The sequence below is a fragment of the Aspergillus flavus genome, chromosome 1, assembly GCF_009017415.1.
Source record: "Aspergillus flavus chromosome 1, complete sequence".
Taxonomy (NCBI): domain Eukaryota; kingdom Fungi; phylum Ascomycota; class Eurotiomycetes; order Eurotiales; family Aspergillaceae; genus Aspergillus; species Aspergillus flavus.
The window spans coordinates 1,377,121-1,403,795 of NC_092406.1; the positions used below are offsets into that span (position 1 = coordinate 1,377,121).

The following is a 26,675-nucleotide window of genomic DNA, read 5'->3' on the forward strand; positions in this document are numbered from 1 at the left end:
CCACCAGACGCAATCTGCATGGACCATTATCTACATAGCTCATCCTTTGTGATGGGTCTATTGTCGGGGATCTTCGGGGACTCGGGATGGTTTACCAGAACTCTCGAACAAACACCTTGCCTTGGTGTGGCCTTCAGCAATGGAGTCAGACTATCAGGCTGTTCCAGAAGATTACGATCATCACTCTAGAGTCCCCTCCTTCTGTGCTCGCGCGAATTAGAGCAGGTCCATCAGCCGGGCACCACAACCCGACAACCTTGTGCATGCCCCTTGACAACTGCTCGGCTAACAGTTGTGGGTATAGACCCAGTACATCAATGCCAAGGGTGGCGCCGATAAAGTTTATCGTACATTGCATAGTGTTAGCTATGAACTCTAGTGAGGCATTTATTGGTGACTCTTGCACGACTGGCGTCGAAAATGGTTAGCAAGGTTTACGACTTGGCTGACACAACATGAGGTTAATGCCAAGTACTTGATCGAAAGCCGCGTGCAGCTGCCCCAGCATTCTTGCACGGCTCGTTCATTGCTGAAGTCTAGCTTATCCCACAAGGGGATAAACGGACGCTATAATCACGGAGTTCTGAAGTGTGCCAATTATCCGCAAACAACAGACAATGTATCTGACAAGAGTGTTTCTTAGCCAACATGAAATCCTTGCATCGCAGCATAAACCGATATTCACTGGTCCAAAGGCACGGTGCTTGTCTGAAGTCAATACAATACCAAAACTCAGCCCTCATTCACAATGTTAGGCAACAGTTCTATGGTCTCCACCCGTAAGATGCCGAGGCTTGGCAGCGGAATCATGGAGCAGGCTTTGTACACAAAGACTGGGAAGATGACTACCCGTGAGAGTCGCTTATGATGCGTGGAACTATGGGTTCCTGTAGGATCAAAGGATCGAAGCTTGATTATAGTACCCTATAGTGCACATATGACCAGTTCCCGCAAGCAATGTGACCTTGGGCTTCAACAATTTATTGTGATTTTGCAATACCAGCTTCACTAACCTTTCTCCCGCGAAAGAGCCTTGTGGAGATCTAGCCAAATAGTGCCTATCCGAGTATCTCCTACATACCAATGACAGTCGCCTCCAGAGCCACTTAGATTAACCCAATCATTGCCTTGAGCTGAAGTTTCTTGACCTTTAACCAAGGATGCTGAGCCTCAGTTTCGGGCATAGTGACATAGGCCATGCCCTTGAACCCCACATATCTTGCAACCTCAGGGCTGACGAGGGGAGAGCCAAGGCTTGGCTGGCTTTCAGAACCCTTCTTGAGATGAATCGGCCATCATTTTGCCAAGTCCGCCATGGCGGAAACCAGTACTCTGGTTCTAGGCGCGAAGGAGCCAATGAAAAGGTCACAGCACGGCGGAGGTAGAAAATATGGGGCCCAGATTGTATTGTCATTCTCATGCCCCGGCCTTTTCCACAACAAGATGGTGGTGAAACTCTGATCGAGGACACTCGGTTATAAAAGCCGGGGACTCCAGTCCGGGGTAAAACACACAATCTACAACTCGCATCGCCAACATGTCAAGTCCGGCAGAGAACGAGAAGAACTCAGAGATATTGCTCCCCAGTTCCGAACATATTCAGAACTCATCCGACCCATCACCTCATGCCGCTCTGAACAAGGAAGCATGTATACGTTATGAGCGTGACCGAGCGAGCTCTGGGGGTAAGTTCTTCAAAAGCTTTGGATGGATGGGCGACTTGCCCGAATGGAAAGTCGGCGGTGAAAAGCTCAAGGGCAGAGCCCTGAACTGGTCCATTGGGTTCATCGCTAGCTGCGGGTTCCTTATGTTTGGCTACGATCAGGGTGTACTGAGTGCCCTGCTCACCCTTGATTCCTTTCAGGAGGTTCTCCCGCTCATGACCCCTCGCGACAAATCAAATGATCTTTGTTGGCTGGATAATCCGACCAACACCATTCCCAATCCTACGTACTGCACAGGTGATGCAAACACCCAGGCAGCAGGAGTCGCGATATACCAGATCGGATGCTGGATGGGTTCACTCGTAATTCTAGCTTATGGTGAACGGTGGGGACGAAAGTCGAGTACATTCTGGGGCTCTTTAATTATGATCATTGGGACAATTATGCAGGCGGCGTGCTTCGACTACGGCTTGTTCGTGGCAGGTCGTGTTGTTGGAGGTATTGGGAACGGAATGGTAACATCTAGTGAGTATTTCTTCAAGGTGTCTTCTACATACAATGATCCTGACCGGGTAGCAATCCCAACATGGCAGTCCGAATGTGCCCGACCGCACCAACGAGGTGTCCTGATCATGCTCTCAGGGGCTCTTATATCTGCCGGTGTTATGATCGCATACTGGGTGGATTACGGATTCTACTTCCTGACTGGTTCTGTTCGCTGGAGGTTCCCACTGATGTTCCAATCTTTCTTTACTATTATTGTCATGATCGGCTTACTTTATCTTCCCGATTCCCCAAGATGGCTCACCATGCAGGGACGCCATGCTGAGGCTCGCGATGTCACTGCTCGACTTGTGGGCAAGGCAGAAGACCACCCAGATGTAGAAGAAGAGCTACGCAGCATTAACGAAGCATTGGAAGTACAGAGTCGCGGCGGGAGCTTCAAGTACCGTGAGCTGCTCACCAACGGGCCGTCACAGAACCTTCGCCGCTCTACTTTGGCCATGGTCTCTCAATTTTTCCAACAAATGTGCGGTATAAATCTCGTGACTTACTACGCAACTGCGATCTTTGAGAACTCTCTCGGATTCGGTCCAGAAATGGCACGTCTACTTGCGGCCTGTAATGGAACTGAGTACTTCATGGCGTCACTCATAGCGCTGCCACTCATTGAACGGACCGGTCGGCGGAAGCTGATGATAATCGGTGCCTCTGGGATGATGGTCTCGATGGCAATTCTAGCTGGCACTGTATCCACGGGCGAAATAATGGAAAACGGAGCACCTAAGCTGGAGACACAATATGGTGTCACGGCAACTGTGTTCTTATTTGTTTTCAATTCTTTCTTCGCCATTGGCTGGCTGGGAATGACCTGGCTGTATCCAGCCGAAATCACAAACCTTCGCATTCGCATTCAGGCCAATGCCCTGTCCACCAGTTCCAACTGGATGTCCAACTTCCTTATTGTCATGATCACTCCACCCGCTTTCGCGAACTTGGGATACCAGACATACATAATTTTCGCGGTCTTCAATGCTGCACTTATTCCGTGCGTTTATCTCTTCTTCCCTGAGACCAAGGGCCGCACGCTTGAAGAGCTGGATGTGGTCTTCGCAAGTGCTAACGCTCAGGGCATCTCGCCTGTGAAACAGAGCTTGCAGATGCCGAAGTTGGCTGGTGACAGTCTAGACAGAGAATTGGCGCGCTACTTTGGTACGAGTAGTGATGAAGAGACTTCGAGGGAGAAGTAGATGGTATTCTTATTGCGACCTTGTGTTGGTCATTGGGCATCGGTTAAGAGGCCAGCAATTTCTTTAGTTCAATTTTGTGGAAAGAACACTCTACCTTTGGTTGATAGCGATGTTGGGCCTATGCTGGTGAGAAGTCCAAAATACTTGTGTTGTTTCCCCAGCTTTAGTCGATAGACATAGATTGTGCTTTGGCAGTACTTACTATAGATCTCTGGACATAGTCAAAAAGGAATACTTTAACATGAAGCTATACAGAAAGGATATATCGCCCACATAACTCCCCAGCCTCGCTCAGAAGTTCTAAACCCTCTATTATGCACCCTAAGCAAAATCCCACTCATACCCCATCAACCCCGTCCGATCCCAACACCCAACATACTCACACTCCAACTCCCCATCCTTCAAAATACTCGTCTCAACCGACAAACAAAGCCCCCCCCCCCCCCCAGTCTCAGCCAACTCCCCACCAGCTCCACAAGACTTCAAAAACTCCCTCCTAAGCAACACATGCTCTTTACACCTCCTCCCCACCCGCTCCATACGCTCCATATCCAGAAAATACAACAACTGCACCTTCCGATTATGACTCGGCGCCTCAGGCTCCCCATCCCGAAACCTCCCACTCCGCAGGTCATAACACACCCGCATCTCAGGAAGCCCCGTCTCGGGCCCCGCAGACTGTAACTCATTCAGCCAGTGCAGGGTAGGCAAGTCGAACCTCTCAAACCACGTTTCCCGTTCAACAGTCATAAGATTAGAATGATCTTGTCCTTCGACCACGAAACAGAGATTCTCTGGGAACTGGGTCATATGAACTCGACCATACCTTATAGACTCAGTACTAACCTTCCTCTTCGGTGTTTCCTCCACCGGCTAGGAAATCTCCCTTCCGGGCCAGTAGCAGACGCAGTAGCAGGTCTATGGTGATAATAACATCCCCAATACCCAATTTTATCCGAGATAGGAATATAATCTCCCAAGCAACCCATACCGGGGCTTATGGGCTTGTTTGTACTGTTCTGGTTTCTTTCGACTGCCACGGTGATGGTTTCTCGGTATATGCCTGCGTCTTCGGGGAGGGTGTTCCAGAAGGTACGTACTGGGGTGCTGTGCCACCATTTTTCGTAGAAGGTTTTTGTGGGCTAGTAGGTTAGATGGACTGTTGTTGTTAAGGGGCCGGGGCCAGGGTGGGTTAGGAGTATGGTGTTTTTGGACGGTAAGTGTGGTGTTAGGAGGGTCGTGAGCTGGGTACTCAAGGGCGAGGAAGTGTGTTTAGTGTGGTGTTAGATGCCGAAGATGGTGTAGACTACCGATGAGGTTTCTTGGGGAGTTAGGACGTACATTGTGTAATTGTGATTGTGATTGTTATCGGTCTTATGATTTGGGGTTTGGTATCGAGTGGTGTGTTGGATAGGTTATGGAGGGTGGTAGGTGGTGCGCTTGATATACTTTGTTTTTCGAGGTGATATGGAGATGGCGGGGTTTTGCACGGTGATTGAGTCTTCGGGGTTATTGGGGTACCTTTAGGCTGTCTGTTGTACGTGTCTTGGAATATCTCATTCTGCTGTGCGTTCTTGTGCATATGTAGCCTTTTGTTCGGTTTACTCCATGATGCCATGTAGGGTAGTACTACCCATGGGCCCAGTTTAGGACGGCCAGCTTTTGCAGAGGGTTACAGAGATATTGTCGGGCTGTAGAAGACTATCCACAGGCGATTCTCATTACTTAAGTAATGTCATAATGAAATACCAGTCTCAGTATAAGCCGATAACCAGATGTGGGGGGTTACAAATACCACGGCGCACGCACATCTAAGTGACTTGAGACTCCACAACAAAAGGACACATACACAAACAGGACACGATGAAGAATAAGCCCATCATAAAATCTCGGCTCAAGGCTACCCAGCCTGACGTCTATGTGTTACCCAAGAATCAAGCAAGAAGCAAGAAAGATGCCAAGTCCAGGAACCCTGTTCCTTGGGCCAGCAGGGAATGGGGTCTGCAATGGATCGGGAGATGTGTCCTGGGCTACATCCATTCTTAGTCCTTTCTGCAAACCCAGAAGTCAGGTTGCTATCACCACACAACAACTGAAGAAGCGGCCGAGAGACGAAAAGGCCAATTGATCGACCCGGTAGACTCAAACTCCGAGTACGATCCGTGCCGTTCTGCATACCCCATCCGATCTTATCTAAATAGGTTTATATTTTGTTCAAAAAAAGCTACGAGGGCCCTTTCTTGCCTTTTGAGGTGATCAAAACGCCATATTCTTTCGCGTACGCTCTCGCAGGCTCGTTTACTTTCCCCTTTACAACCCTGCTGCCCAGCGCCGGTACATCTTCCAGCACCACCACCTACTGCACGGGCAAAGCCAAATACCCCGTCTTACCTAGAGCACCGGGGTATCGTCCTTTACGGTCGGTGATCAATTAGGAAAATCATAACAAAAAAAAAGCTGGTCCATTAAATGCACAACTGAAGCATAAAGCGTCTTAAATGGGTCCAGCGGAGTGGGCCGCCACTATTTTCTCGCTTGAGTCTAGTAAGAAAGCTGGACACTCCTCCCACCTATCACAATGCCCCATTTATACGAATGGTTTATTAGACCAAGACATTGCCAAGGTCGGAGAAGTTCAACAATCATTTCCTTTCAGGGGAAGATCTCCCCAGAGTTTCTTGTCTATCAGAAACACGTACGGGTCGCGCCCAGGATGTATCCCTCGCTCGCTGGGTGGCCATTGCTCCTGCTGCTTCCCGGGTGTTTGATCGACGGTAAGTTACCTACCCCTGGCAATGTCCTCCAGATTGTCATTCTAATACTCGCTTTAGTGGCCACTGCGCGGTTATGCCGGGGCTCATTCAACGTGACCCGCTTGGAGGATGTGGAATCGCTGTTTCAGGGCTGTACGCATGTGCGCGGAGACATCACGATCACTGACACATACTCTGGGGCGTTAATACTACCCAACCTGAAAACCATCGATGGGAAACTCGACGTACAGTATATCACGTCGCGGCCGGGGATGGGCAATTCGACACCCACCCAAATCACATCTCTGGAATTACCAGACACCCAGTCAATTAAAAATGTGGCCATTGCGAATATTACAACCTTAAAAACCATATCTATGCCTCGGCTTGAGAGTGTGTCGCACTTCGCTATTTACCAACATGGCATCACCACCGACACTCTCGACCTTCGTTCGCTACGTGAGGCTTCCTACTTTTATCTTGCTGGGGGCTTCTCTAGGTATGGACACAATACTCACGTAGTTATGATACCGGGGAATGAGTACTGATATGCGTGGCAGTGTGAACGTGGACTCTTTGCGAAACGTCTCTCGGTTTCTTGATATCTATGGTCCGGCGGTTGGCGCAGAAAGAGAGGATACTGGGAAGCCTCTACAGCTCACATTCCCGTCTCTAGTATATGCATATCGTTTATTAGTTGAGGGGAGAATCTCCAAGTACGCGCAGCCTTCCATCCGTATTGAGCTTACCTGTCATGTGGTCTTACATTAATCTACTCTAGAATCTCCATGCCGAAGTTGGAGTTCCTTGGCTGGGATCATAGAGATGGCGGGTATAGCGATGATGTTATGATCCGTACAAAAGAGACCCCGGGATCATTCAGCTTCCCGAGCTTGAAAAACCTGACAGGAACCTTTTCAGTCTATGGGCCGATCAAAAGGTATAGTTTCCCAGAAACAACCGCGTTAACCCTACGGTGATACTAATCGACCGACAGCCTCGACGTGAGTTCATTGCAGAGCTCAACCGTATACATGAGATTAGGCACCACCTCGCCGCTGAACCTCACCCTACCTCTCAGAAAGCTAACTTCCATCACCCTCTACGGGACCCTAGAAAGGTTTGTCCATACCATTCCCTCCCTTCCATCTGCAACCACACCAATAAATACCCGCGGCGGTCTGATGTCTGAAACAGTGTCAAATTCCCGTTCCTGAAAGATTTCAACTCCATCGGCATCCATTCGACCCTACCAGTCGGCTGCAAAAGCTTTACAACCCAGATGGAGGAGATATCGCAGTCTCTCGAGTATAAGACGGACTACCAATGCAGCGAGCCGGGCTCTACACCCTCTCTACTGGGTTTAATTGCACTTTGTATCATTCCAGTCATTGCAATTGCAGCTGCAGGGTACTACTGTACCAGAAAGAAACATGAGGATACGGAATATGAGGAAGAGAAAGCGGTTGAACGGCCGCTATCACCTATTAAAGAGGGTGCAAATGAAAAGGTGGTCGGCCAAGGATGAAAGTCGACGGAAGAAAATGTCACCGAAAAAGAAATCATAAGCAAGCCCTTTAATCAGGTCAAGATTACCCAACGGAGAGCCATATGAAAGCGACCACTCGGTTAAACTAATAACATCTGGTATTGTATACTAGCTAACCAGGGATAGTTCATTCAGACGCATTCTGTGTTCCATGTAAGCAATGCTTAAGTATACTACCTTTCTTTCGGGTTAACACGGTGCTGGCTGATTCCACTGTACAGTAAGTATGCCATGAACAATTGCAAATTTTCAAGTCTCATGCACATAGTAATGTTATATTACATGGATGAATCCTTTATAACGGCACACTTTTATCCCAACCTATTTGAACAACAAAATCAGTCCGTCTTGCGTACATACTTCGTATGTAACCCAGTCGCGACCACCACCCGGTCCCCATTTCCCTTCACCTTCTCAATCTCTACCGACACGTACGCCAGCGTTCCCCCGACTTTCATCGCCCGTCCTGTAATCTCCAGAATTTCCTCCTCCTTCGCCGACGAGAGATACGAAACATGCAGATCAGTGCTCACGCCGGTATAACTGGCGCCCTGCGACGCGATAGCCATGCCCGCCGCCCAGTCGACAAGACACGCGGTCAGCGTGCCATGTAGACCTCCTTTAGAGTTTGTATGATTCTTGGCTATTGGTAGATTGGCATGGATTGTCCCCGGCGAGGCGTCGGTGATGGTGATATTGTCCAGCAGGAGGGCGTAGATGGGGCTGTTGGCGCGTTGCGCGTCCCAGACGTTGAGGACATGGGAGAGTGTGGAGGTCATGTTGATATGTGGTTTATATGAGGATTGGGGAGTATGTTGAATGAAATATCCTGGCTGGGTGTTTCTTTACTCTTTATGGGGTTCATCGGGGCGGTGTCTATCCGAACCGATCGGATGGGGCCCGTCTGTCGGCTGTATCCGATGGATGTACTCCGTTGATCTCATTCTATACGGACACAAACGGTCTACCTCCGTGCGCTGACCAAGCTAGCCCTAAATAATTCTACACTAACAAAGGAAATTGGCACATATCCTCATCCTCCGGATCTACCTCGAAATCAAACCGCACTAGATCCTCCTTATAGGGAAACATGTATGTTGAAGTCACCCTTCACGAGACAATTAGCATATCAATCATGACTAGTCATGGCCCAAGATGAAAGCATACCAGTGATGCTCCTGACTAGCCTGATATTCAGCTAAAGCGGCCTGGCTTTCGTGGTAGCTCACGAGAGCAATCTGGAATCCTTTGCTGCGATCAATAGGGTCGGTGACGCTGGGACCCCCGACGATGAGTCTTCCCGCTTTAACGCAGGAGAGTTTCTTAAGCTTCTTCAGTTCTGTAACGAAGGTCTTCTTGTGCTCCTCGCTGACATCGGAACGGAACTTGAACAGCACTAAATGAGATGAGTGTATTAGGGGGGAATCTGTCTTTGCAAGGCTGGATGTAGTACAACTAACCGATGTGGATAAGAGTCATTGTTGTAAACCCGGTTGTCTATACTATGACGAGATAAACAGTAAATTCAACTTAGTTCGTGTTAAGGAATAGGATACACCAGTTTATATATGCCTTTCGGCATAGGACTGCTGTTTTCATGAACCGCGGATTGAAGCCGTCGGGTGCGGATGCGCTCCGCTCTCCCGAATCGCGGCATATAAAACAAGGCACTCCGATACTGGTATTTCGATTGAAGAACACCAGGGTAAAATTGTTATTCTTCATCATATGATTCGTCGAACCGATGGTCGACGTACAAAACAACTAACCTACCATTGTACAGGCCGTGGAATGGACAAGCCTACCGCAGAACTTCCGTCGCCTAGGCCTCTCAGAACATTCAATCATTCAGAAACGAAACCGCTGGACTCATTACTAGAAGGACCCATATACGTTTCTACACTTGATCTTCTTTTCGTCACAGACATTCCATACGGCCGTATCTGCTCCATCGACTCCAATGCAAACTGGACCCTCGTCACAGAGTACGATGGCGAACCAAACGGACTGGTATGGAACCACATCACCAAAAACATCACCATCATCGCCGATTTCAAGCAAGGAATACTCGAGCTCGATCCCACCAGCAGAGAACTACAGATAATCGCATCGCGATACCAGGGCGAGCGTCTGAAAGGGCCCAATGACCTCGTCATCACCGCGGACGGCGTCATCTACTTTACCGATCAAGGGATGACCGGTCTTCAAGATCCAACCGGCAGAGTCTTCCGTAGGGGGTTCATACGACGAACCTGACGTGGGGTGCGCCGTCGATGAACGTACTCTATATAGTCGAGAGTGAGACAGCTACGATACTGAAGGTTGACTGGCACTGTCAAGGGTGGTTGATGAAACTGGCAAAGGAGTAAAGCTTTTGGATAAAAGAAATGTTGCTTTGGGAGAAAACCTAGCCTGCTGTTTCTACCGAGCAGCTTCTATCCATGCCATAATTGTAAAATTCGCTGATTCGGCTTAAATCATAGGTTATCTGCAAAATAAACGACTAGGACTAGGACCGGATGATCGGCGTTTTGGCGCCTCTAGGCATACAGCTGTATGCGCGGCAGTGACTAGATTAAACCTTAGGAACCTCCTGTAGAAAGAGAACGCATTTTCCAGGTAATAAATCGCCTTCCATGATCGTAGCTATTGTCGCTTTTGCATTTCTTTTCAATCTTTTCAATAGCTTCAAGCTAGGGCGGTCTTGCCACTCTGAAATTTAGAGCAACTCTTCTCTAGGGTTACGGGTCTGGAACCCTGTCCAGAGGCTATTTAGTAAGCATACTCTTACCTCGGGTCTTTCATGAGAAGTTACCAATCCACCTAGGGGTATGACTGAGCTTCCTAGTCCAATATAATATCTTTCACATTATAATTTTCACGGCGTCATCTAGAAATTTGAATGCCTTGGCAACTCTAGCCGCGCATCTCCGACACCCTCCCCGCCAACGCCATGGCAACCCATCCTGGTCAACCATCCATTGATCCGGAGAATCCTCCATCCCAATCGGAATGTCCCACACAGCCTCCTACAGGGCATAGTGACCATGACGCAGCCAATTACCCGTTCTATAAGCGGAACGCCTGTACAACATGCCGACGGATGAAGTCCAAATGTGATATGGCAAAGCCTGCTTGTGGAACTTGCTCTAGGTTTAACCGGACATGCGCCTACGAGACGACGCGGAAGAAAAGCGGTCCGAAGCGAGGATATACAGCGGTCTTTGGGTCTCGATTAGGTAAGTCTCAGAAGCGGCGAAACTATACCATTAAATTATAATACTAATATTACTTGCTTGTTGAACAGCACAGGTGGAAGCGCTGCTTAGCGCCCAAATGCCTAGTATTCTCGGAAGTCAAAACCCCTCCGCCCCGCTTCCAGGTGCATGGGTAGATAGAGCTAGTCACCCTAATCTGAGCAGTACTGGTTCTTTCCAAGACACGATGGAAGAAACCGATCCCACAGCATCAAGTACCGAAAGGGCATATACAGAACCCAGCGTTGGGTTAGATAGTATTAGTTTAGGGCTAGAGGAACCTCTCCCGGATCAAGATGTTATCGATGACCTGCATGTCGCCTGACTTCCCTTATATCCAAGTGATATTTTGCTGATTTCTATAGGTACCGGATCTACTTTGAAGATGTTCACATCTACATGCCGATTATACATCGTCAAAGGCACCTCTCTGCGTTGAATTATGCGCCTGATTCCCGGCCCCCAGTCTGTCTTCAATACATGATCTGGTGCCATGCTGCCCTTGTCAGCGAAAAATATGATACTTTACATACAGCTTTCTACGAAAGAGCCCGCAAGTACGCCGAGGCGGATGAGATGAAAGGCTATGGAGGAGGGATCCTCTCTTTAGCACATGCTCAGACATGGCTTCTTATCACCGCGTACGAGTACAAGATGATGTTTTTTCCCAGGGCTTGGTTAAGTTGTGGAAAGGCATGTAGACTCGCAATTATGCTGGGGCTGCATCACCTAGATAGCCCAAGTCCTCAAATCAAACAGTGCTTCACACCTTCCATAGATTGGGTGGAGAAAGAAGAGCGACGGAGGGTCTTCTGGACGACCTTCTGTATCGATAAATTTGCCACCATTGGGACAGGGTGGCCTGTTGGGATCAATGAGACAGAGGTAAGCTCTCCCTATGTCGTATCTAGAAGCGAATAGTGTACTAATATGAGCAGGCCATGACAAATCTTCCCGCGAGTGAGGAAGCCTTTATTACAGGCGATTCAGAGCCAACGGTACCCCTTAGTGATGTTCTAGATGGTGAGGGGCTCTCAACACTGTCTCCTTCCGCAAGCATCGCCTTCGTGTCTTGCATCTTCGGACGGATCACAAACCATCTTCGTCTCCCTCAGTCGCAGGACGACGATGATTATAGTACTGGAGGCTTCTGGCAGCGACACAGATCATGCGATGAGATTTTGCTCCATTTTGCTCTGACCATGCCAACTCATCTGCGTCTTCCCATTGGGATAGGCGATCCCAATATTATCTTTTGCAACATTGCTCTTCACACGGCTGTCATATGCCTTCACCAAGCTGCAATATTCAAGGCGGAGTGGAACAACATAACAGAGTACCCCATTGTTCAAAGCAGGTTAAGGTGCAGTGCTGCTGCACATCAAATTCTGGAGGTTATCAAGATGGTTGGTCCTATCAACATGGGCAAAGTAAGCTTTCAGTGCTTGGTTGAGTTATCCCGCAAATAACTGACAGTTTTTAGGTGAATCCTTTTGTGTCATTCTGTCTCTATGTGGCAGCACGCGTATACGTTCAGCATCTCAAGCTTCATCCTGAAGATACAGAAGCTCATTCTGCTTTCCAATTCTTCCGCTCAGTTATCCATACCCTCAAAACTACAAATCCCTTAGCGGAATCCTTTCTCTTCCAGTTAGATGTTGACAGTGAGGGAGGGTCATTCCAAGGCCTTCGGCTACCGACAAACAATTTCCCTGTTGAGATGCTTACTCCTAGAAATCTATAGCAGGACAATATTTGTTATGTTCTCGGAAACCTGGGTATACAACAATTCTTTTATTGCCTAGAACTTATATTTTAATCTATACGTTCAATCAATCACTGTTGTATATTGTTTTACGTCCACATAATCCTTCATCTTTTCACCCTAAGGAGCTAGCATACATGTTAACATAAAACCATCATAGTCGTGATACCTCGCAAAGACATACAATTAACACATCCAGAAAAACAACCATAGCACAAGGTACAATCTGCCCTCAACCCTCTTCTCTCCCACACCAAAGAATCCCATCCCAAGACCAACATGCTAATCACCCCAAGGCTCAGACTAAAAGATGTCTAGCCTCTCCCAAGTTAGTAATTATAATTAGCACATTATCCAAAATATCTCAAATCAACCAAATACCCACTACTAGAAGGAATGCAGATCCCATCTCCTCATCGACCCTCGCCACAGTACTCCGTAGAACTAGGGTTAGGGCTGTCGCCAGGCCCCACAAAATAGTGGAGAAGATTAGCAGTCGGAGCAACAATCTGTCCGACCCAGCCCTAAGAAATCTTAAATCCCTACAAGATTTATCCTCCAGACTAGCCGAATTTAGTTTGCCTTGCGGACTTCAATAACCTTCTAGATGGACAGGGATTGGATTTAGTCGAGATATTACTGCCATTTCTACCAATGGTACCGTTCTGTCTTTACCTGAACGGGCTGTGTAGATTCTTTTATGGTAATTTTCATGGTAGTAGGTGAGGGACGATCTTGTGGTGTTGATCCTTTTGTGCTGGGTTTGTTGGAGAGATTTTACTTTCTTTCTTTGGTCTTCGAACAATCGAATAGCCTATTGCAGGATTACTCCGAGAGTGAGTGGATTCTCTGTGCTTTCTTTCTTCTTAATTGGTTATTGAATTGGCCATGGCTCGAGATGCACTCTACAATTTAGTCACTATATTAATTGCTTAACCTCTACCGAGCCATGTTCATTTAGAAGTTCATTTAGTGCTACGTGGCATTACCCTCCAAAATCCATAGATAGACAGGTTTAAAGTATAGATTAACTAGCCAACTACTATACAAAGCTCAGATTCCCAAGGTCCTTTTGCCAAGGCACTCAATGGGACTGAGACCCTTTCTCCAGCTGAGATCGGATGGTAGAGATAGCATCCCCAACACAAACAGCACAGTTGTTGGACTGATCAAGAATCAGCATTGGTAAAAAAAAAAAAAAAAACCTAGTAATATCAGTGGGCATAGGACATACCTGGCTAGGAACTAAATCGGCGACGACGCTGCTCACGCACTCAAGGTCAGATGCGATGTCTGAACCCCCGCCGACAATAGCAGCATTGCATTCCTGTACGGCCGGGATGAGTTGCTGGAAGCAGGCTTTTAACAGATGTTAGATTTCAGTTGAGCTGGTAATCATAGTGCAAAGAGACGAACCGGGGATGTTGCAGTTGCCTGTAACTAGGAGGGACTCGAGCACCGGTCCAGCATCTTGCACGATCTTGGAGGTATTGAAGGCTTGGAGGATATTGTGTAGGTCGGGAGTTTCTGTCGGGGCGGTCATTGCGACGCTGGCGCAGAGAGCTAGGGCTAGAGAGGAAACACGCATGATGAAGTGGAATTGGGTAAAGTAGGTGTTGCGAGATATTATGAAAGTCTTGTCTTGTTTCCAGGAGAATATAGGCGTTGGGCGTGGCTATTTTATATACCCTTGGACGGGGCTGTCCAGTAATGCGAATGTGACACTTCCATGTAGCCAGACGCGCTGATCATATCATTTTTGGTTCCTGGATGCTGCACGTGGTGCTCCTGTTGGTGGGGAATTTGGGGAATAGTATTGTTCCTATCAGTCGAATAGTAATCATAGGGGTAGTGGCAAGGTCTTCGGGAACTCTCGGGCGTCCGTTTGAGCCTTGTCTGGCCCTATCTCTATGAACAATTTAAAAGGGGTTTGTGGGTCAACCGTGGGTCATCTTTTCCCAGTACCTCCGGCCATTGCAACCTCATGTTTTATAGTTGGAGTCTAGGAGGAACTAATAGGTGGAGTACAGAAGATAGGAGAACATTTGCTCCTAATTGTCAAGAAAGATATCATTGTATACTACTACTAAGCCGGGTATAACGGCGTAGGCGCTTCAAAAAATAATGAGCTGGCGCGTCTACACAGCATATATCAGACGAAAACAGAAAGGCAGACTACTAAGATCGGTGCTTCACATCCAGAGTACCTAGTCATTGAAAGCGTGGGGGCATTGAACCAGCCATTAAGCAAATTCTCTTTGCTCGGCTCTGGCAACTTCTCCTTCAGCATCCTTGTCCTCGCTCGTGCCACCCGCGTTGAGCTGAGCATCACCCTGTGGTAACCGCCGGTGTGACCATGGTAATTATAAAGTTCCACAGCCAATGGTTTGCGGTTGATATGGAGGACATGGCCGCTCGTAGGTGGGCAGGGGCAATCTCAGTGCAGTACTAAATGTTTCCCCCAAGAAACCGATTGGACAGAAAATATTGAATATGAATATAAAGACGGCTGCAACAATAGACGCAGCATGGTTTGATACAGGAAAGCTCGTGGCAGCGGCCATGGCGACCATACATATCGACATTCCAGTCCCACTTAGGACAAAGAGCCACCGTCTTCCTAGACGGTCGACTGCAAAAAATGCTATAAAAGAGCAAAGGAACTTCCAGGTAAGGGAACTGGCGGCCACGATTGCTGGGATATCACCTTGAAGGTGCAAGTTACTCTCGAAGATACTCGTTGTGTAGATTAAAATCAAATTCCCGCCCACGAGTTGTTGGAGTGTTTGTATTACGAGGCATAATGCGAACCGGTATATGAGCCGGTTCTGATCGTTCCTGTTGAATACATCCTTAATGGAGACTTTTGGGCCTCCCTCTAGCGAATCTCTGATTCGGCATATCTCATATTGGACATGCTCATCATCGCTGGACATGCCATTGAGCTTCGCGAGGGCTTCTGCTGCATCTGTGATGCGGTGTTTCTGGACGAGCCAGCGAGGGGATTTAGGAAAGGTTAAAATGGAGATGCAGATAATGGAGCAAAGTAAAACGGGAATTGCCAGCGAAACCCGCCACTGCAGTGGTGGTAAGGGGGCCTTACTGAAGCCTACGTTGATCCAGCTGGAAAGTAGAAACCCCATGCAAATAAAGATGCCAGCGGTAATGACCTTACGTCCACGGTTACCAGCAGAAGAGCTTTCCGCTTGCCACAGTGGCACAATAACACTCAATTGGCCGACCCCGGCGCCCAGTATGATACGTCCCACGGTAAACCGACGAAGTGAAAATGCCGTGCATTGGAGAATCTGACCAGCTACGGCGCAGATCCCAGCGACGAAGATGGCCTTTCGACGGCCAAGTGCATCACCAGTCATGGAGCAGGACAATGCACCAACAAGGGTTCCTAGTTGTAAACAAGCATTGATGAGACCCTGGATGGTTGAATTCTCTGCCTTCTTGGCTCCATGTGTGTTGACGGTGTCAATCTGGGGAAAGTAGCGGATCACATCCGGGAGATCGAGGAGCGCCGAAAGGCCAGCTTGGTTGTAGCCGTATAGGATAAAAGCTGGAGCTATAACAAGAAATATTTGTGCATACTGGATTGTCCTCGCTGTCTTCCAGAACATAGTGCACGAATTCGGTAGAGAAGGCGGATCTGTCAATTGGAAAGGGTATCAAGTGGTGGGAAGATGGATGGACGTAGCTCAGCGCACGACGTGGGCTTTTATGTGAACACAGGAGAGGCTTGGGTGCATAATGGAATCAGAATTTTATTAATAGCCTGTTTCCTAGGGGGTAAATTGACCTAACCCTGCTTGACAAAAGGCAAACCAAAGACCTGCGGATGACATCCGAACCCCATAGTGTTTGTTTCGCACCTGCACCCCTAATATGGACATTGATTAGCCTCAGTTGGCTCTAACACAAATCACGAACTCCTGTTCTCCTTTCCCTATATATTCAATTGCGTGGGATAATCGGGTCAGAATATGATATAGCCTGGCGGTCTGCGCATGAATCAATTGTTAGGTATATATTCCTATGCGTCACCGTTATGTTAAAAACCAGGTGAGTACAGATATAGGTCTAGACATACCTCACTTAGACATGATCAACCGGGTGTTGCGTCGGCTCGCTTCCGCAGGCCGACAGAATAACTCCGTCAAACTCACAGTTCGCGGGCTATGTGCGCAGTTCCATGATGAGTGCTAGTTATCAGCATAGCTGGAAGAAGACGAGCTGTTGGTCTTCATTATTCCTTGTATACCTTCCTCCAAACGTTCGTGGATGGGTTGATGGTCGACGTTATGTGTCCTTTGTTTACGCGGTGTCACCTGGTCAACTCCCACGGGGATTTTGTGCCTGATTCGACTGGCCGAAACCAGGTACCTACTGTAGCCTTAGGCCTCAGGGAACACAACCAATCAATACGGTGACCACACGTTGTCAGCCTAACGGCTCAGCACTTGCATTTTGTCCCACGCTATCCTCCTGTTATGACTCTTTTTTCCGTTAAGAAGGAAACCGCTAAGGAAGCGTCGAATTCTCCAGCCAGATCGCAATGGGAACAAGAGGCCTTGAGATAGTGCGCTTCCACAGGCGTTACTACGTTCGCTATCACAGGAACGACAGCTACTTCGAAGGTGTCGGCGCCAAGATTGTCGCGAGCATCCCCACAGACCCCGATGAATACCATAGTACGCCGGAAGGGATAATCCGTGCCAGACAGTAAGCTAACCAGTTGCAGAATGGCTCCAGGCAATGCGAGCCGAGTATGCGGCCAAAGAAAGTGCTCTTGAAACACATGTCTACGAGATTCGCCACGGTTTCAAACCTGACTATTCGCAGTTTCGTGAGTTCGTGACGCTTCCTTCGGAGCTCCCGCGGCTGCGTGATGATTTCGAGTACATTTACATCATCAACCTCGACCATGAAGTTCTTACCATGAACCACAGCATACACTGGAAGCTGGGAAATATCCCGCGTCAGGACGAACTATGGCTTCGCGCCATCGCGGACAGCATCTATATGTACAAGCCCACCATCTCCCTCGATGTTTGCCCGGAAGAGCATATGGACTCGTTGGCTTTGGAGCTTCCAAAGCGAAAACGGAAGATCGGATATGACTTTCGCGTCGTAGTTCCGAGGACTAACATCGCGGAGGCGCGAAAGACGTTTCTTACACGTCTTCTTGCCAGTACTCTTATTCAATATCAGGACGAGATCATTAGATTCGGAAGGGAGTGGGGCCCGGACTCGTTTCCCTTTCGCGAGATGGCTTTTGCTCTTGTCTCAATTGCCTCTGGCCAGGCCAAATTCCATTCTTTTCCTTCTCAGCAGTGTAATCCTCGAGCTTGTGGAGCGTCAGACTGCAAGTTGAACCACTTGAGCAAGTTACCTGGATGGCTTGACGAAGAGTGGGCTGGCGATAGCGCTCCGTTGCTGGAGTTTGGATCCCTGTCCCATCGACCGGGCGAGCCTCCAGGGGCGTCGCCCACGGAGATGATATACTGGCTCGAGGACGTACTTGTCAGTCTTACACTGGTAATTGACGGTAAGGCTATCACGGAGGCCGTTAACTGGGGCATCGAGCAGGGACGCACCAGCTTTCAGATCGTCGTCCTATCGCTCTTTAAAGCGGCTTTTGCGGAAGTCTTTCTCGGTGACGATGGGGAACCATTTGTCGAAGTCAGCCGCGCCGTTGATCTCTCACCTCTGCGTGCAAATTATTGTGTGAGCACACATCCACGCGATCGACCAGACCTAAAACCAGGGATGAAGACCCAGCGCCAGTTCGGTGAGCTCATTATGAACTCGAACTGCACAGGGACAGTCCAGAGACTACGGAGTCAGTTCCCCGGGCTCGCGGCGCTCGTTAACTTCTTCGAAGTCGCCGGGAACCGCCGCGCAGCGTCGAATTCGGAAGGCATTCTGCCGCCAGAACTGTACTACCGGATTCTGGACTTTGTGGACTACGATACGTGGAAGACCTGTCTACTCGTATCGACAATGGTTCGTTCATGTTGCCTCCGCAAGTACAGGCTTGATGATCGCATGAGCATTGTGGCAGGGCCTTTTGTGAGGCTACAAAAGTACCACAAGGAGCGTCTGATGTCCTTCGACTTCCAAAACATGCAAACGGGCAAGATCCTTCCAATGATGGAGGTTCCGCGTAACATCTGGATGAGGGAGTGCAACTGGATGCCGGTCATTGGCAGCGATAGAAAAGCGCTCATGTTGGATGTGGTCATTCAGTTTGAGCCGGCGGAGAATGTGCCAGTGGAGGCCGACAGCGACGATGAATCTTATTCTTTACGGTCAAAGTAACGGATTTCATAAAAATTTGGGGATTGGGATAATGAGACTTCATTTATGGTATGCTGGTTTGTGCATCAATCTCTCGCGTTTCGTCTTCTCATGCGTTACAGATGGCGGTGAAACTCTTCGTTGATAGCATCTGCCGTCTGATTGTCTGCCACTTCTTCTTTCCTTGAGCTTTGTACCACTGATCGCTTTGATGGTGTTGACACTAATCATGTATGTCTCCAATTCTCATATGACCTTAACTCAGAAATTTCTCTAGTTCTGGTACCAAGGTATATAGGTTTTCCACGCCGTCGACCCGTACACTTTCTAGGTAGATGGTCAAGAACCTTGGTCCCGGCATCCCCATCCACATCTAATTAGAAGGCTATATAGGAATCCACCGTCAACAGGTTCAACGCGACATCAGAGGCCAGTTCCTCAAGGTTCTGATCCCCTCCAATCCAAGAAGCAACTTGAAACCACCAACTGCCCCGTCCAAAACGCATTGCCGTTGTAAACTCCCAGTATTCAGGATACCAGCCTGCGGATTCCCAATCCAAAATCCCAGATCATTGGCCTTCATCATCGACGATGATATTATGGGCTTTGAGATCTCCATGGGTAAACACAATCCGATGTGAACGTTGTTGTAGCTTCTTGGCACATACCAACGTCTGCTCGTGTTCCGCATGCGATTCAAATGCATGGCTCGAAGCAGGACTAAAGAGATAATCATGAAATTCCCTCTCACTTGTGAAAGGACCCATGATGTGATCAGGGACCCGTGAGCTTCGTATAGAGGTTCCAATTGGAGAAGAGATAGGACTTTGGTCAGGTGGGTACCATGAACGCATAGAATGTACGCATGTCTTTAATTCCTCCAACCATGGACCCTCAGCATCTATTTCTAACTGGTAGCTTGAGTTTTCGAGGGCCACACCGGGCAGCCTCGTCATTAAAATGGAAAAAGTCCGGCTATAAGGAGCATTCGGATGCTTCCCGCAACATAATAATTTCGGGACAGGCATACCAGCGGCTCTCGCCATCTGCATTGCAACAGCTTCCTCTAGGTTCGCTCGATCCGTCCATTTCAGAACGAGACCGAAGGGTAATTGTAAGATATTGACATCGAATGCAATATTGAACCAGGAGCAATACCATGGCGATAGGTAAAATAGCTCCTTGTGAAGGATGCCCCAGGCTATTCGAGCAGTTTTGCTTGGTACCCGGGGTACTGGGGGGGTGGGTGCTCTGTGAAATTGCACTTTGCATTGGCCGCGACCAAGTAAACTCTGGTCGTAAGACGGATGGAATATACAGGCTAGCCATCTTCAGGATCAGATTGAGTTATCAGAAACAAGAAGACGGCGTCAGTCAGGATGACGGTGAGAACCGTTTACGTGCGATTTTCTTGTCGAGAAAATCGAAGGGGGCGCGTAGCATTCGCGGAAAAGGAAAAGGAAAACCAGCCGGAACGAATGCGTAAACAGGAACGCTAGACACAATGGCACGCCTCATTTCAAGATATAAAATATTCTTTTGATAGCAAATAAAATTGAATTTTATTTGACCTATACAAATAAATTATTAGAGACGTGTTAAGTCGTGATGGAGTATTTTCGTCAGGCGGAAGATTAAGGATCCCCAATGCTTTATATATATCAGTTCTACGAGTATCCAGTAGAATATTGAAGCCGAGCATTCGCACCAACCTACAACGCTTGTACCTTTGTATAAGTTAATTGGAATGGGGAAATATTTGTACTTGAAGCGGTACAAATCCATAGTTAAAGCGCCTTCCCTTAGATAGTCTAACAGTCAGTTTATACTCGATGAAAACAATAGACACTATAAGGGTTGGAGATTCTAATTTTCAATGATTTTATACAATAGATTCAGTATGAAAAGTAGCAATCAACAACCAGCGGTTGTGTAGTGTAATGGTTATCACAGCGGATTCTGATTCCGCTAATCCCGGTTCGATCCCGGGCACGACCTCGTTTGTGATTTCTTTTTACGCATTGCTCGTCCTGCCTTATATATATACAAGGGTGAATCGCCAAGATTCTACTTTTTCTTAAAAATTTTTTCTCATTAAATCTACTATCTGTGCCGAGATTCGGAAAGGGCCGCTCCGGATTATCTCCGTCTGCACGTAAATCTAGCCCGCTGGACGTCGGCCAGCCGGCAAACCACATGTATCCCGCGTTCGCCACGGCCCACGAACCCTAAGCCGAGAAGCAAAACAGTATTCATGCCCAACCCGCGGGCAAGTCAAGTGCGATAATGTAGAGTGTGGATCCCTGTCGATCAAACTCAATCCGATTGACAAGGATGTACTCAGGGTCCATGTGTCTATGACCATTGTGCTCGGCGAAGCTTGGCCGATGGCTACCAGATGGGCATGCTAGATTTGGTCTGCAGTTTGATGTGTTGGTCTTCATCCTATTGAGACCAAAGTTGTGTAGGTAAGACTACATATGTGATACATACCGAGATTTATATATGTTGCTATTCTATTGCTTGTCTCGTATTTTCCGTGTGACACCGATGATTGATTCTTTCTCAGTAGTATGGCCACCCTACTTAGTAGTCTTGCTACTCCATAACAACAGATAAACTTCAATCTTAAGCACGTCAAACAGGATCTGCATTCAAGCACTTCGCTGCTGCTTTGACGTTGCGAAATGGTGCCAAGAGAAGTGGCCGATGTACTCCGAGTCGGCCATCGGCATTCGGCGAAGCTGGACGGAGTACCTATACTATGATTCATACGGTGGATTCGTACTCAGCATATGACAGGGAAAATTTTCACGATGAAGAATCGGATAGAAAGAAAATGCTGAAGAGACAGTTGTTGAACAAGGGTATGATTGGTCCAAGCACCGTATACTCTCATGGAACCTGATGGCGGCATATGCGGCGGTTTGATAATGAGAATCAGAACCACGGTCTGGAAGCGCCTTAGTCGCAAGGAAAGAGAGAACAGTAGAGACTAGATTTGCCTGAGGTAGACATGGGTCTCTTTGGAAGACATCATATAAAGCTAGGCAGAGTACGAAGGACTATTATTTTCTTCTTGTTGTATAGACTCATTATTACTTTTAGACCTACACATAGACTTTGTACTGCATACTGAATGGACCAACTTGAGCTCGTGCCCTCCCATCCCGCCTGGTCCTACCCAGAAGGTGGGCTTCGGGCCAACCTCGTCGTCCTGGGCAGCTTCAGCTCCATCATGGGCGGCCTGGGCTTGATGAACAGTATCGGCATCTACCAGGCATGGATCTCAACGCACCAACTATCCCACCTTAGTGAAAGCCAAATTAGCTGGATCTTTGGCATATACAACTTCCTCGTCTTTTTCTGTGGCATCCAGATTGGCCCAGTCTTTGACGCCAAAGGGCCCCGTCTCCTTATGCTCACCGGCTCGATCCTCCTCATCCTCACCCTCGTCCTGGTAGGATTCTGTCAAGAATACTGGCACTTCCTAGTGGTGATCGGTATCATCGGCGGAGTCGGAACGTCATTCATTTTTATCGTTCCGGTTGCAACAATCGGCCACTTCTTCAGTGTTCGCCGAGGCGGCGCAACTGGTTTGGCCATGTCTGGTGGAAGCATCGGCGGTGTGATCTTCCCATTAGTGTTGGAGTACCTAGGCCCTCGCATCGGATTCGCTTGGGCAACACGAGTGATCGCCCTTATTACCCTTATTCTCCTAATTCCGGGATGTCTCTTACTCAAAGCTCGTCTTCCGCCGAAGTCATCTGCTGCCACCTCCCTTCTCCCCGATCTTAGAATCCTAAAGGATCCAGCCCTAGCCCTCACCACCCTCGGCGCCTTCTTCATCGAATGGGGCTTCTTCATCCCCCTCGAATACATCACCTCGTATTCCCTGACTTACGGGATCTCCAGCCGTCTAGCGTATCTGATGGTAGTCTTCCTCAACGCCGGCTCATTCCCCGGTCGCTGGTTACCGGGTATTCTGGCCGATCGAATTGGCCGGTTCGAAATGTTGACGTTGACGAATATCTTCTGTCTCATTGCGGTGTTAGGTGTTTGGATGCCGGCGAATGGAAACGTGGTTGCGACGATTATATTTTCTGTGACGTTTGGTATTGGGTCGGGGAGTAATATTAGTCTTGTTCCGGTTTGTGTTGGCGAACTGTGTCCCACGGAACAGTATGGACGGTTTTATACTACTGTTTATACGATTGTAAGCGTGGGGTAAGTTCATATCTCCTCCTTTTCCTTTTTAAATACACGGCTAACTGGCTTAGGGCGTTGACGGGAGTTCCTATCGCGGGTGAAATTATTCATCGGTGTCATGGGGAGTACTGGGGCTTGATTGCGTTTGCTGGGTGTGCTTATGCTGCTGGCTTGGTTTGTTTTGTAGGCGTGTTAGTGTTGAAGCGGAAAAAGGGGAAGAGTACTGTGTAATTAACGAAATGATTAATGTAGATAATGAATTGATTTTGCCTTTGAAATTCATATTGAAAGTGTTGAAAGTAAGGAGTGTAGAAGATGTAAGATTATTAAGAGTGCTATTATTTGCCCTAAACAGCACTGCCCGGCTCAACTATCAACACCACCTTGTCAATCTTGAAAGCATATCATGTCCCTTAAGATAGATTATTGGATACTGGCAAGTTTGAACTGCTTAATGTAAACCCTGGTATATTAAAACTCTAGTAACTGCGCGGAAGTTGAAGCACCTTCTCGCTCACGTAGTTCAAGATCATCTCCCGGCTTACTGGTGCAATCCGAGGCACTAGACACTCCCGCAGATATCTCTCCACATCATACTCCATCGCATAGCCCATTCCTCCATGACTGAGAACTGCCCGTTCGCACGCCTTGAATGCTGCTTCCGCGGCAAGATATTTGGCGCTATTACACGCCACGCCTACAGAGTGGAACGGAATTGAATCATCCGTTTTGGAGGCATCGTACAAGCGCGCCGCGTGGTATGTCGCCAGCTTAGCAGCTTCTAACTGCATATACGCGTCCGCTAGTGGATGCGCGATTCCCTGGTTTTGTCCGATCGGCCTCCCGAAAACTACCCGGTCGCTTGCGTACTGTGCAGCGCGTTCCAAGGCAGCGTATCCGAGACCCAACGCCTCACCCGCCAGAAGACATCGCTCCGCATTCATGCCATGGAGAATGATCTTGAATCCCTCGTTCTCTTGACCGATCAGGGTGCTTTCAGGGATCTCGTAGTTGTCGAAGAACACTTCGTTGGCGTCGACTGCACGGCCTCCCATCTTCTTGATTTTGCGCATATCTAGTCCGGACTTATTCCGGTCCAGGTCAATACAGAATAATGACAGGCCTTGACTCGACTTTTTTACTTCTTCCAGGGGCGTTGTTCGTGCTAGGAGGATCATTTTTGAGGCAACTTGTGCACAAGTAATCCAGATCTTTTGGCCGGAGATTGAGTAGGTTTGCTTCTCTGGGTTTTTAGTGGCGAGGGTCTTTAGCTTTAACGTCTCCAGACCGGTGTTCGGTTCTGTCACGCCAAAGCATGTCCGCCAGGTGCCATTGATGATCTTAGGGATAATCTCTTTGAGTTGCTGGTTGGTACCGAATTTTGCCAGAGGTTGCGTGGCATACACATTTGCATGGATGGATTGAGCCCCGGCCATTCCAGCACCAGATTGCGTGATGGTCTGCATCATCATTGTTGCTTCAGAGATACCTACGCATATGTCAGTACTGTGACACTATATTGGATTTCTTCAAAGCATGGACTTACCGAGCCCAGCTCCCCCGAGCTCTTCGGGTAGCGCAATCCCTAACCACCCGTCCTTAGCCAGTGCGGCGTGGAAGTCCTTCGGATCGCGCTCATTTTGGTCACACTCTTGCCAATATGTGTTTGGAAACTTAGCACAAATGGCCGAAATCGCTTCGCGAATGGTTAACTGCTCCTCGGTGAACCCCGTCAATTCCATCAATGGCCGCCGAGCGGAGGTGGAGAACCTCGACCGCGGTGTCGTCCATGTTGCTATCGGGCTGCGTGGCAGCAGTCTCCCAACGGCTGGACTGATTCTGGAGGATAATGTTTTCTGAGCGCAAAGTCGCGACATGACGAATGGATTTACAGATGAAGTAGTCACTCGAGATGTGATTGGGAATTATAAATAAGCGGTGTTCGCGGCGCGAACCACGTACCCGGCATAAACCCGCTCATCGGCATGGCATATAACCGTCGAATAACCGCCAAATCCCACCGGCCGATCAGGCCGAGGTAGGTCACTATTAAATTGATGAATCCACTGAAGAACTGATCTAAAACCGAAGTCTTGTCCATAGACATATTTCTGTCAAGATAATTGTTCATAAGTTATCCCAGAATGGCTCCCTGGCGGCCGCTATCTCAGGCGTTGTATTCTCGGATACCAGGCGCTCGCAGCGTTTCAACCCAGACCTCACCTAAAGGACCCCTCTCTGGTATTACAGTGGTTAGCCTTGAACAGGCCATTGCAGCTCCATTTTGTACGCGGCAGCTGGCAGATCTTGGGGCCCGCGTCATCAAGATTGAGCGACCTGGTGTCGGGGACTTTGCACGTAATTACGACACTCGGGTCAATGGTCTTGCATCGCACTTCGTCTGGACAAATCGGTCGAAGGAAAGTCTCGCGTTGGATCTCAAGAAGCCACGCGACCATGGGGTCTTGATGCGCTTGCTGGGTAAAGCAGACGTCCTAGTTCAGAACTTGGCTCCGGGAGCTAGTGCACGGCTAGGACTGTCCCATGAAGAGCTCAAGGCGAAGCATCCGTCACTGATTGTGTGCAATATCTCTGGATACGGACCAGATGGTCCGTATCGCGATAAGAAGGCCTACGACTTGCTTATACAAAGCGAGGCAGGCATGCTCTCTGTTACAGGGACCGCCCAAGAGCCTGCTAAAGTCGGCATTTCCATCGCGGATATTTCTGCCGGAAGCTACGCGTACTCTAACATTTTGGCGGCTATCATCCAAAGGGGAAATGACCCGGAGAAGCGTGGGTGTAACATCGATATCTCTATGTTGGAGAGTATGGTCGAATGGATGAGCTTTCCGCTGTACTATACCTACCAGAACGCACCTAGACCGACACCAACGGGAGCCTCGCACGCTGCAGTCTACCCGTATGGGCCGTTTGAAACTGGAGATGGAAAGTCTGTCATGCTGGGGATCCAGAATGAACGTGAATGGGTCAATTTCTGCGAGAAAGTTCTGTCTTTGCCAGACTTGATGACGGATGAACGGTTTGTCAACAACTCCCTTCGATCGCAGAATCGTGATGCGCTTAAGGAAATCATTTGCGAGGCTTTCTCATCGTTGACAGCGGAGAAAGTGGTCACCCTCTTGGATGAGGCCGCCATCGCCAATGGTAAGGTCAACGATATGCAGGGTGTTTGGGAACATCCACAGCTCAAAGCGCGTGGCCGGTGGACTGAGGTTTCCACTCCGGCTGGCACAGTTCCGGCCTTGCTGCCACCAGGACTAACGCAAGGGGATCCTGGTAGATTCTCGGCTAGAATGGATGCAGTTCCGGATGTCGGAGAACATAACGCGGCGATCCTGGCCGAGTTGGGGATCGAAGATGCGGGGGAGGATTTATAATGCACAAGGCTTGCAAT

At 48.5% G+C, this 26,675-nt stretch overlaps 14 protein-coding genes and 1 non-coding gene across 15 annotated transcripts; 8 read left to right on the plus strand and 7 right to left on the minus strand.

The window, feature by feature from the left end:
- Positions 1-1,537: 1,537 nt before the first annotated feature.
- F9C07_512 (putative sugar transporter) lies at positions 1,538-3,415 on the plus strand (the record flags this gene model as incomplete). Its single annotated transcript, XM_071511310.1, has 2 exons — positions 1,538-2,189; positions 2,241-3,415. 2 exons carry the CDS (start codon positions 1,538-1,540, stop codon positions 3,413-3,415), a joined length of 1,827 nt encoding a protein of 608 aa, XP_071365567.1.
- An 841-nt stretch (positions 3,416-4,256) lies between these two features.
- F9C07_513 (uncharacterized protein) lies at positions 4,257-4,997 on the minus strand (the record flags this gene model as incomplete). The annotated part of the gene is made up of 3 exons (XM_071511314.1): positions 4,257-4,333; positions 4,407-4,484; positions 4,757-4,997. 3 exons carry the CDS (start codon positions 4,995-4,997, stop codon positions 4,257-4,259), a joined length of 396 nt encoding a protein of 131 aa, XP_071365568.1.
- A 1,131-nt stretch (positions 4,998-6,128) lies between these two features.
- F9C07_2227380 (uncharacterized protein) lies at positions 6,129-7,696 on the plus strand (the record flags this gene model as incomplete). The annotated part of the gene is made up of 6 exons (XM_041288807.1): positions 6,129-6,189; positions 6,247-6,667; positions 6,729-6,884; positions 6,950-7,108; positions 7,166-7,288; positions 7,366-7,696. The coding sequence occupies 6 exons, from the start codon at positions 6,129-6,131 to the stop codon at positions 7,694-7,696; spliced, it is 1,251 nt and encodes a 416-aa protein (XP_041141373.1).
- Positions 7,697-8,055: 359 nt separating this feature from the next.
- F9C07_515 (thioesterase family protein) lies at positions 8,056-8,582 on the minus strand (the record flags this gene model as incomplete). The annotated part of the gene is made up of 2 exons (XM_041284305.2): positions 8,056-8,546; positions 8,567-8,582. 2 exons carry the CDS (start codon positions 8,580-8,582, stop codon positions 8,056-8,058), a joined length of 507 nt encoding a protein of 168 aa, XP_041141372.2.
- A 42-nt stretch (positions 8,583-8,624) lies between these two features.
- On the minus strand, positions 8,625-9,378 carry F9C07_2278936 (stress responsive A/B barrel domain protein). Its single transcript, XM_041288797.2, has 3 exons — positions 9,178-9,378; positions 8,885-9,113; positions 8,625-8,825 (listed from the first exon to the last, which is right to left on the minus strand). Exons 1-3 carry the CDS (start codon positions 9,194-9,196, stop codon positions 8,720-8,722), a joined length of 354 nt encoding a protein of 117 aa, XP_041141371.1. The 5' UTR covers positions 9,197-9,378; the 3' UTR covers positions 8,625-8,719.
- A 67-nt stretch (positions 9,379-9,445) lies between these two features.
- On the plus strand, positions 9,446-9,973 carry F9C07_2101451 (uncharacterized protein; the record flags this gene model as incomplete). Its single annotated transcript, XM_041284313.2, has 1 exon — positions 9,446-9,973. The coding sequence occupies one exon, from the start codon at positions 9,446-9,448 to the stop codon at positions 9,971-9,973; it is 528 nt and encodes a 175-aa protein (XP_041141370.2).
- F9C07_2278937 (C6 transcription factor Prf) lies at positions 9,446-12,830 on the plus strand. The gene is made up of 7 exons (XM_071510339.1): positions 9,446-9,947; positions 10,010-10,492; positions 10,545-10,956; positions 11,025-11,286; positions 11,340-11,859; positions 11,913-12,404; positions 12,458-12,830. Exons 3-7 carry the CDS (start codon positions 10,671-10,673, stop codon positions 12,716-12,718), a joined length of 1,821 nt encoding a protein of 606 aa, XP_071365569.1. The 5' UTR covers positions 9,446-9,947; positions 10,010-10,492; positions 10,545-10,670; the 3' UTR covers positions 12,719-12,830.
- Positions 12,831-13,786: 956 nt separating this feature from the next.
- On the minus strand, positions 13,787-14,414 carry F9C07_2135754 (uncharacterized protein). The gene is made up of 3 exons (XM_041288796.2): positions 14,156-14,414; positions 13,974-14,098; positions 13,787-13,904 (listed from the first exon to the last, which is right to left on the minus strand). The coding sequence occupies exons 1-3, from the start codon at positions 14,325-14,327 to the stop codon at positions 13,824-13,826; spliced, it is 378 nt and encodes a 125-aa protein (XP_041141368.1). The 5' UTR covers positions 14,328-14,414; the 3' UTR covers positions 13,787-13,823.
- A 5-nt stretch (positions 14,415-14,419) lies between these two features.
- Positions 14,420-17,103, minus strand: F9C07_2249224 (putative transporter; the record flags this gene model as incomplete). The annotated part of the gene is made up of 3 exons (XM_041284304.2): positions 15,131-17,103; positions 14,977-15,072; positions 14,420-14,561 (listed from the first exon to the last, which is right to left on the minus strand). The coding sequence occupies exons 1-3, from the start codon at positions 16,366-16,368 to the stop codon at positions 14,420-14,422; spliced, it is 1,476 nt and encodes a 491-aa protein (XP_041141367.2). The 5' UTR covers positions 16,369-17,103.
- Positions 17,104-17,303: 200 nt separating this feature from the next.
- On the plus strand, positions 17,304-19,069 carry F9C07_521 (uncharacterized protein; the record flags this gene model as incomplete). Its single annotated transcript, XM_041288805.1, has 2 exons — positions 17,304-17,439; positions 17,490-19,069. The coding sequence occupies 2 exons, from the start codon at positions 17,304-17,306 to the stop codon at positions 19,067-19,069; spliced, it is 1,716 nt and encodes a 571-aa protein (XP_041141366.1).
- A 19-nt stretch (positions 19,070-19,088) lies between these two features.
- F9C07_2249235 (phosphotransferase family protein) lies at positions 19,089-20,688 on the minus strand. Its single transcript, XM_071510058.1, has 3 exons — positions 20,275-20,688; positions 19,639-20,249; positions 19,089-19,566 (listed from the first exon to the last, which is right to left on the minus strand). Exons 1-3 carry the CDS (start codon positions 20,375-20,377, stop codon positions 19,426-19,428), a joined length of 855 nt encoding a protein of 284 aa, XP_071365570.1. The 5' UTR covers positions 20,378-20,688; the 3' UTR covers positions 19,089-19,425.
- Positions 20,689-20,974: 286 nt separating this feature from the next.
- F9C07_t36 lies at positions 20,975-21,046 on the plus strand. Its single transcript has one exon. It is a non-coding gene; the product is annotated as a tRNA-Gln (tRNA).
- A 1,141-nt stretch (positions 21,047-22,187) lies between these two features.
- On the plus strand, positions 22,188-23,488 carry F9C07_522 (putative monocarboxylate transporter; the record flags this gene model as incomplete). Its single annotated transcript, XM_041288767.1, has 2 exons — positions 22,188-23,275; positions 23,329-23,488. 2 exons carry the CDS (start codon positions 22,188-22,190, stop codon positions 23,486-23,488), a joined length of 1,248 nt encoding a protein of 415 aa, XP_041141365.1.
- Positions 23,489-23,736: 248 nt separating this feature from the next.
- On the minus strand, positions 23,737-25,134 carry F9C07_523 (acyl-CoA dehydrogenase/oxidase; the record flags this gene model as incomplete). Its single annotated transcript, XM_041288755.1, has 2 exons — positions 23,737-24,746; positions 24,804-25,134. 2 exons carry the CDS (start codon positions 25,132-25,134, stop codon positions 23,737-23,739), a joined length of 1,341 nt encoding a protein of 446 aa, XP_041141364.1.
- A 267-nt stretch (positions 25,135-25,401) lies between these two features.
- F9C07_524 (putative acyl-CoA transferases/carnitine dehydratase) lies at positions 25,402-26,658 on the plus strand (the record flags this gene model as incomplete). Its single annotated transcript, XM_041284296.1, has 1 exon — positions 25,402-26,658. The coding sequence occupies one exon, from the start codon at positions 25,402-25,404 to the stop codon at positions 26,656-26,658; it is 1,257 nt and encodes a 418-aa protein (XP_041141363.1).
- Positions 26,659-26,675: the final 17 nt, after the last annotated feature.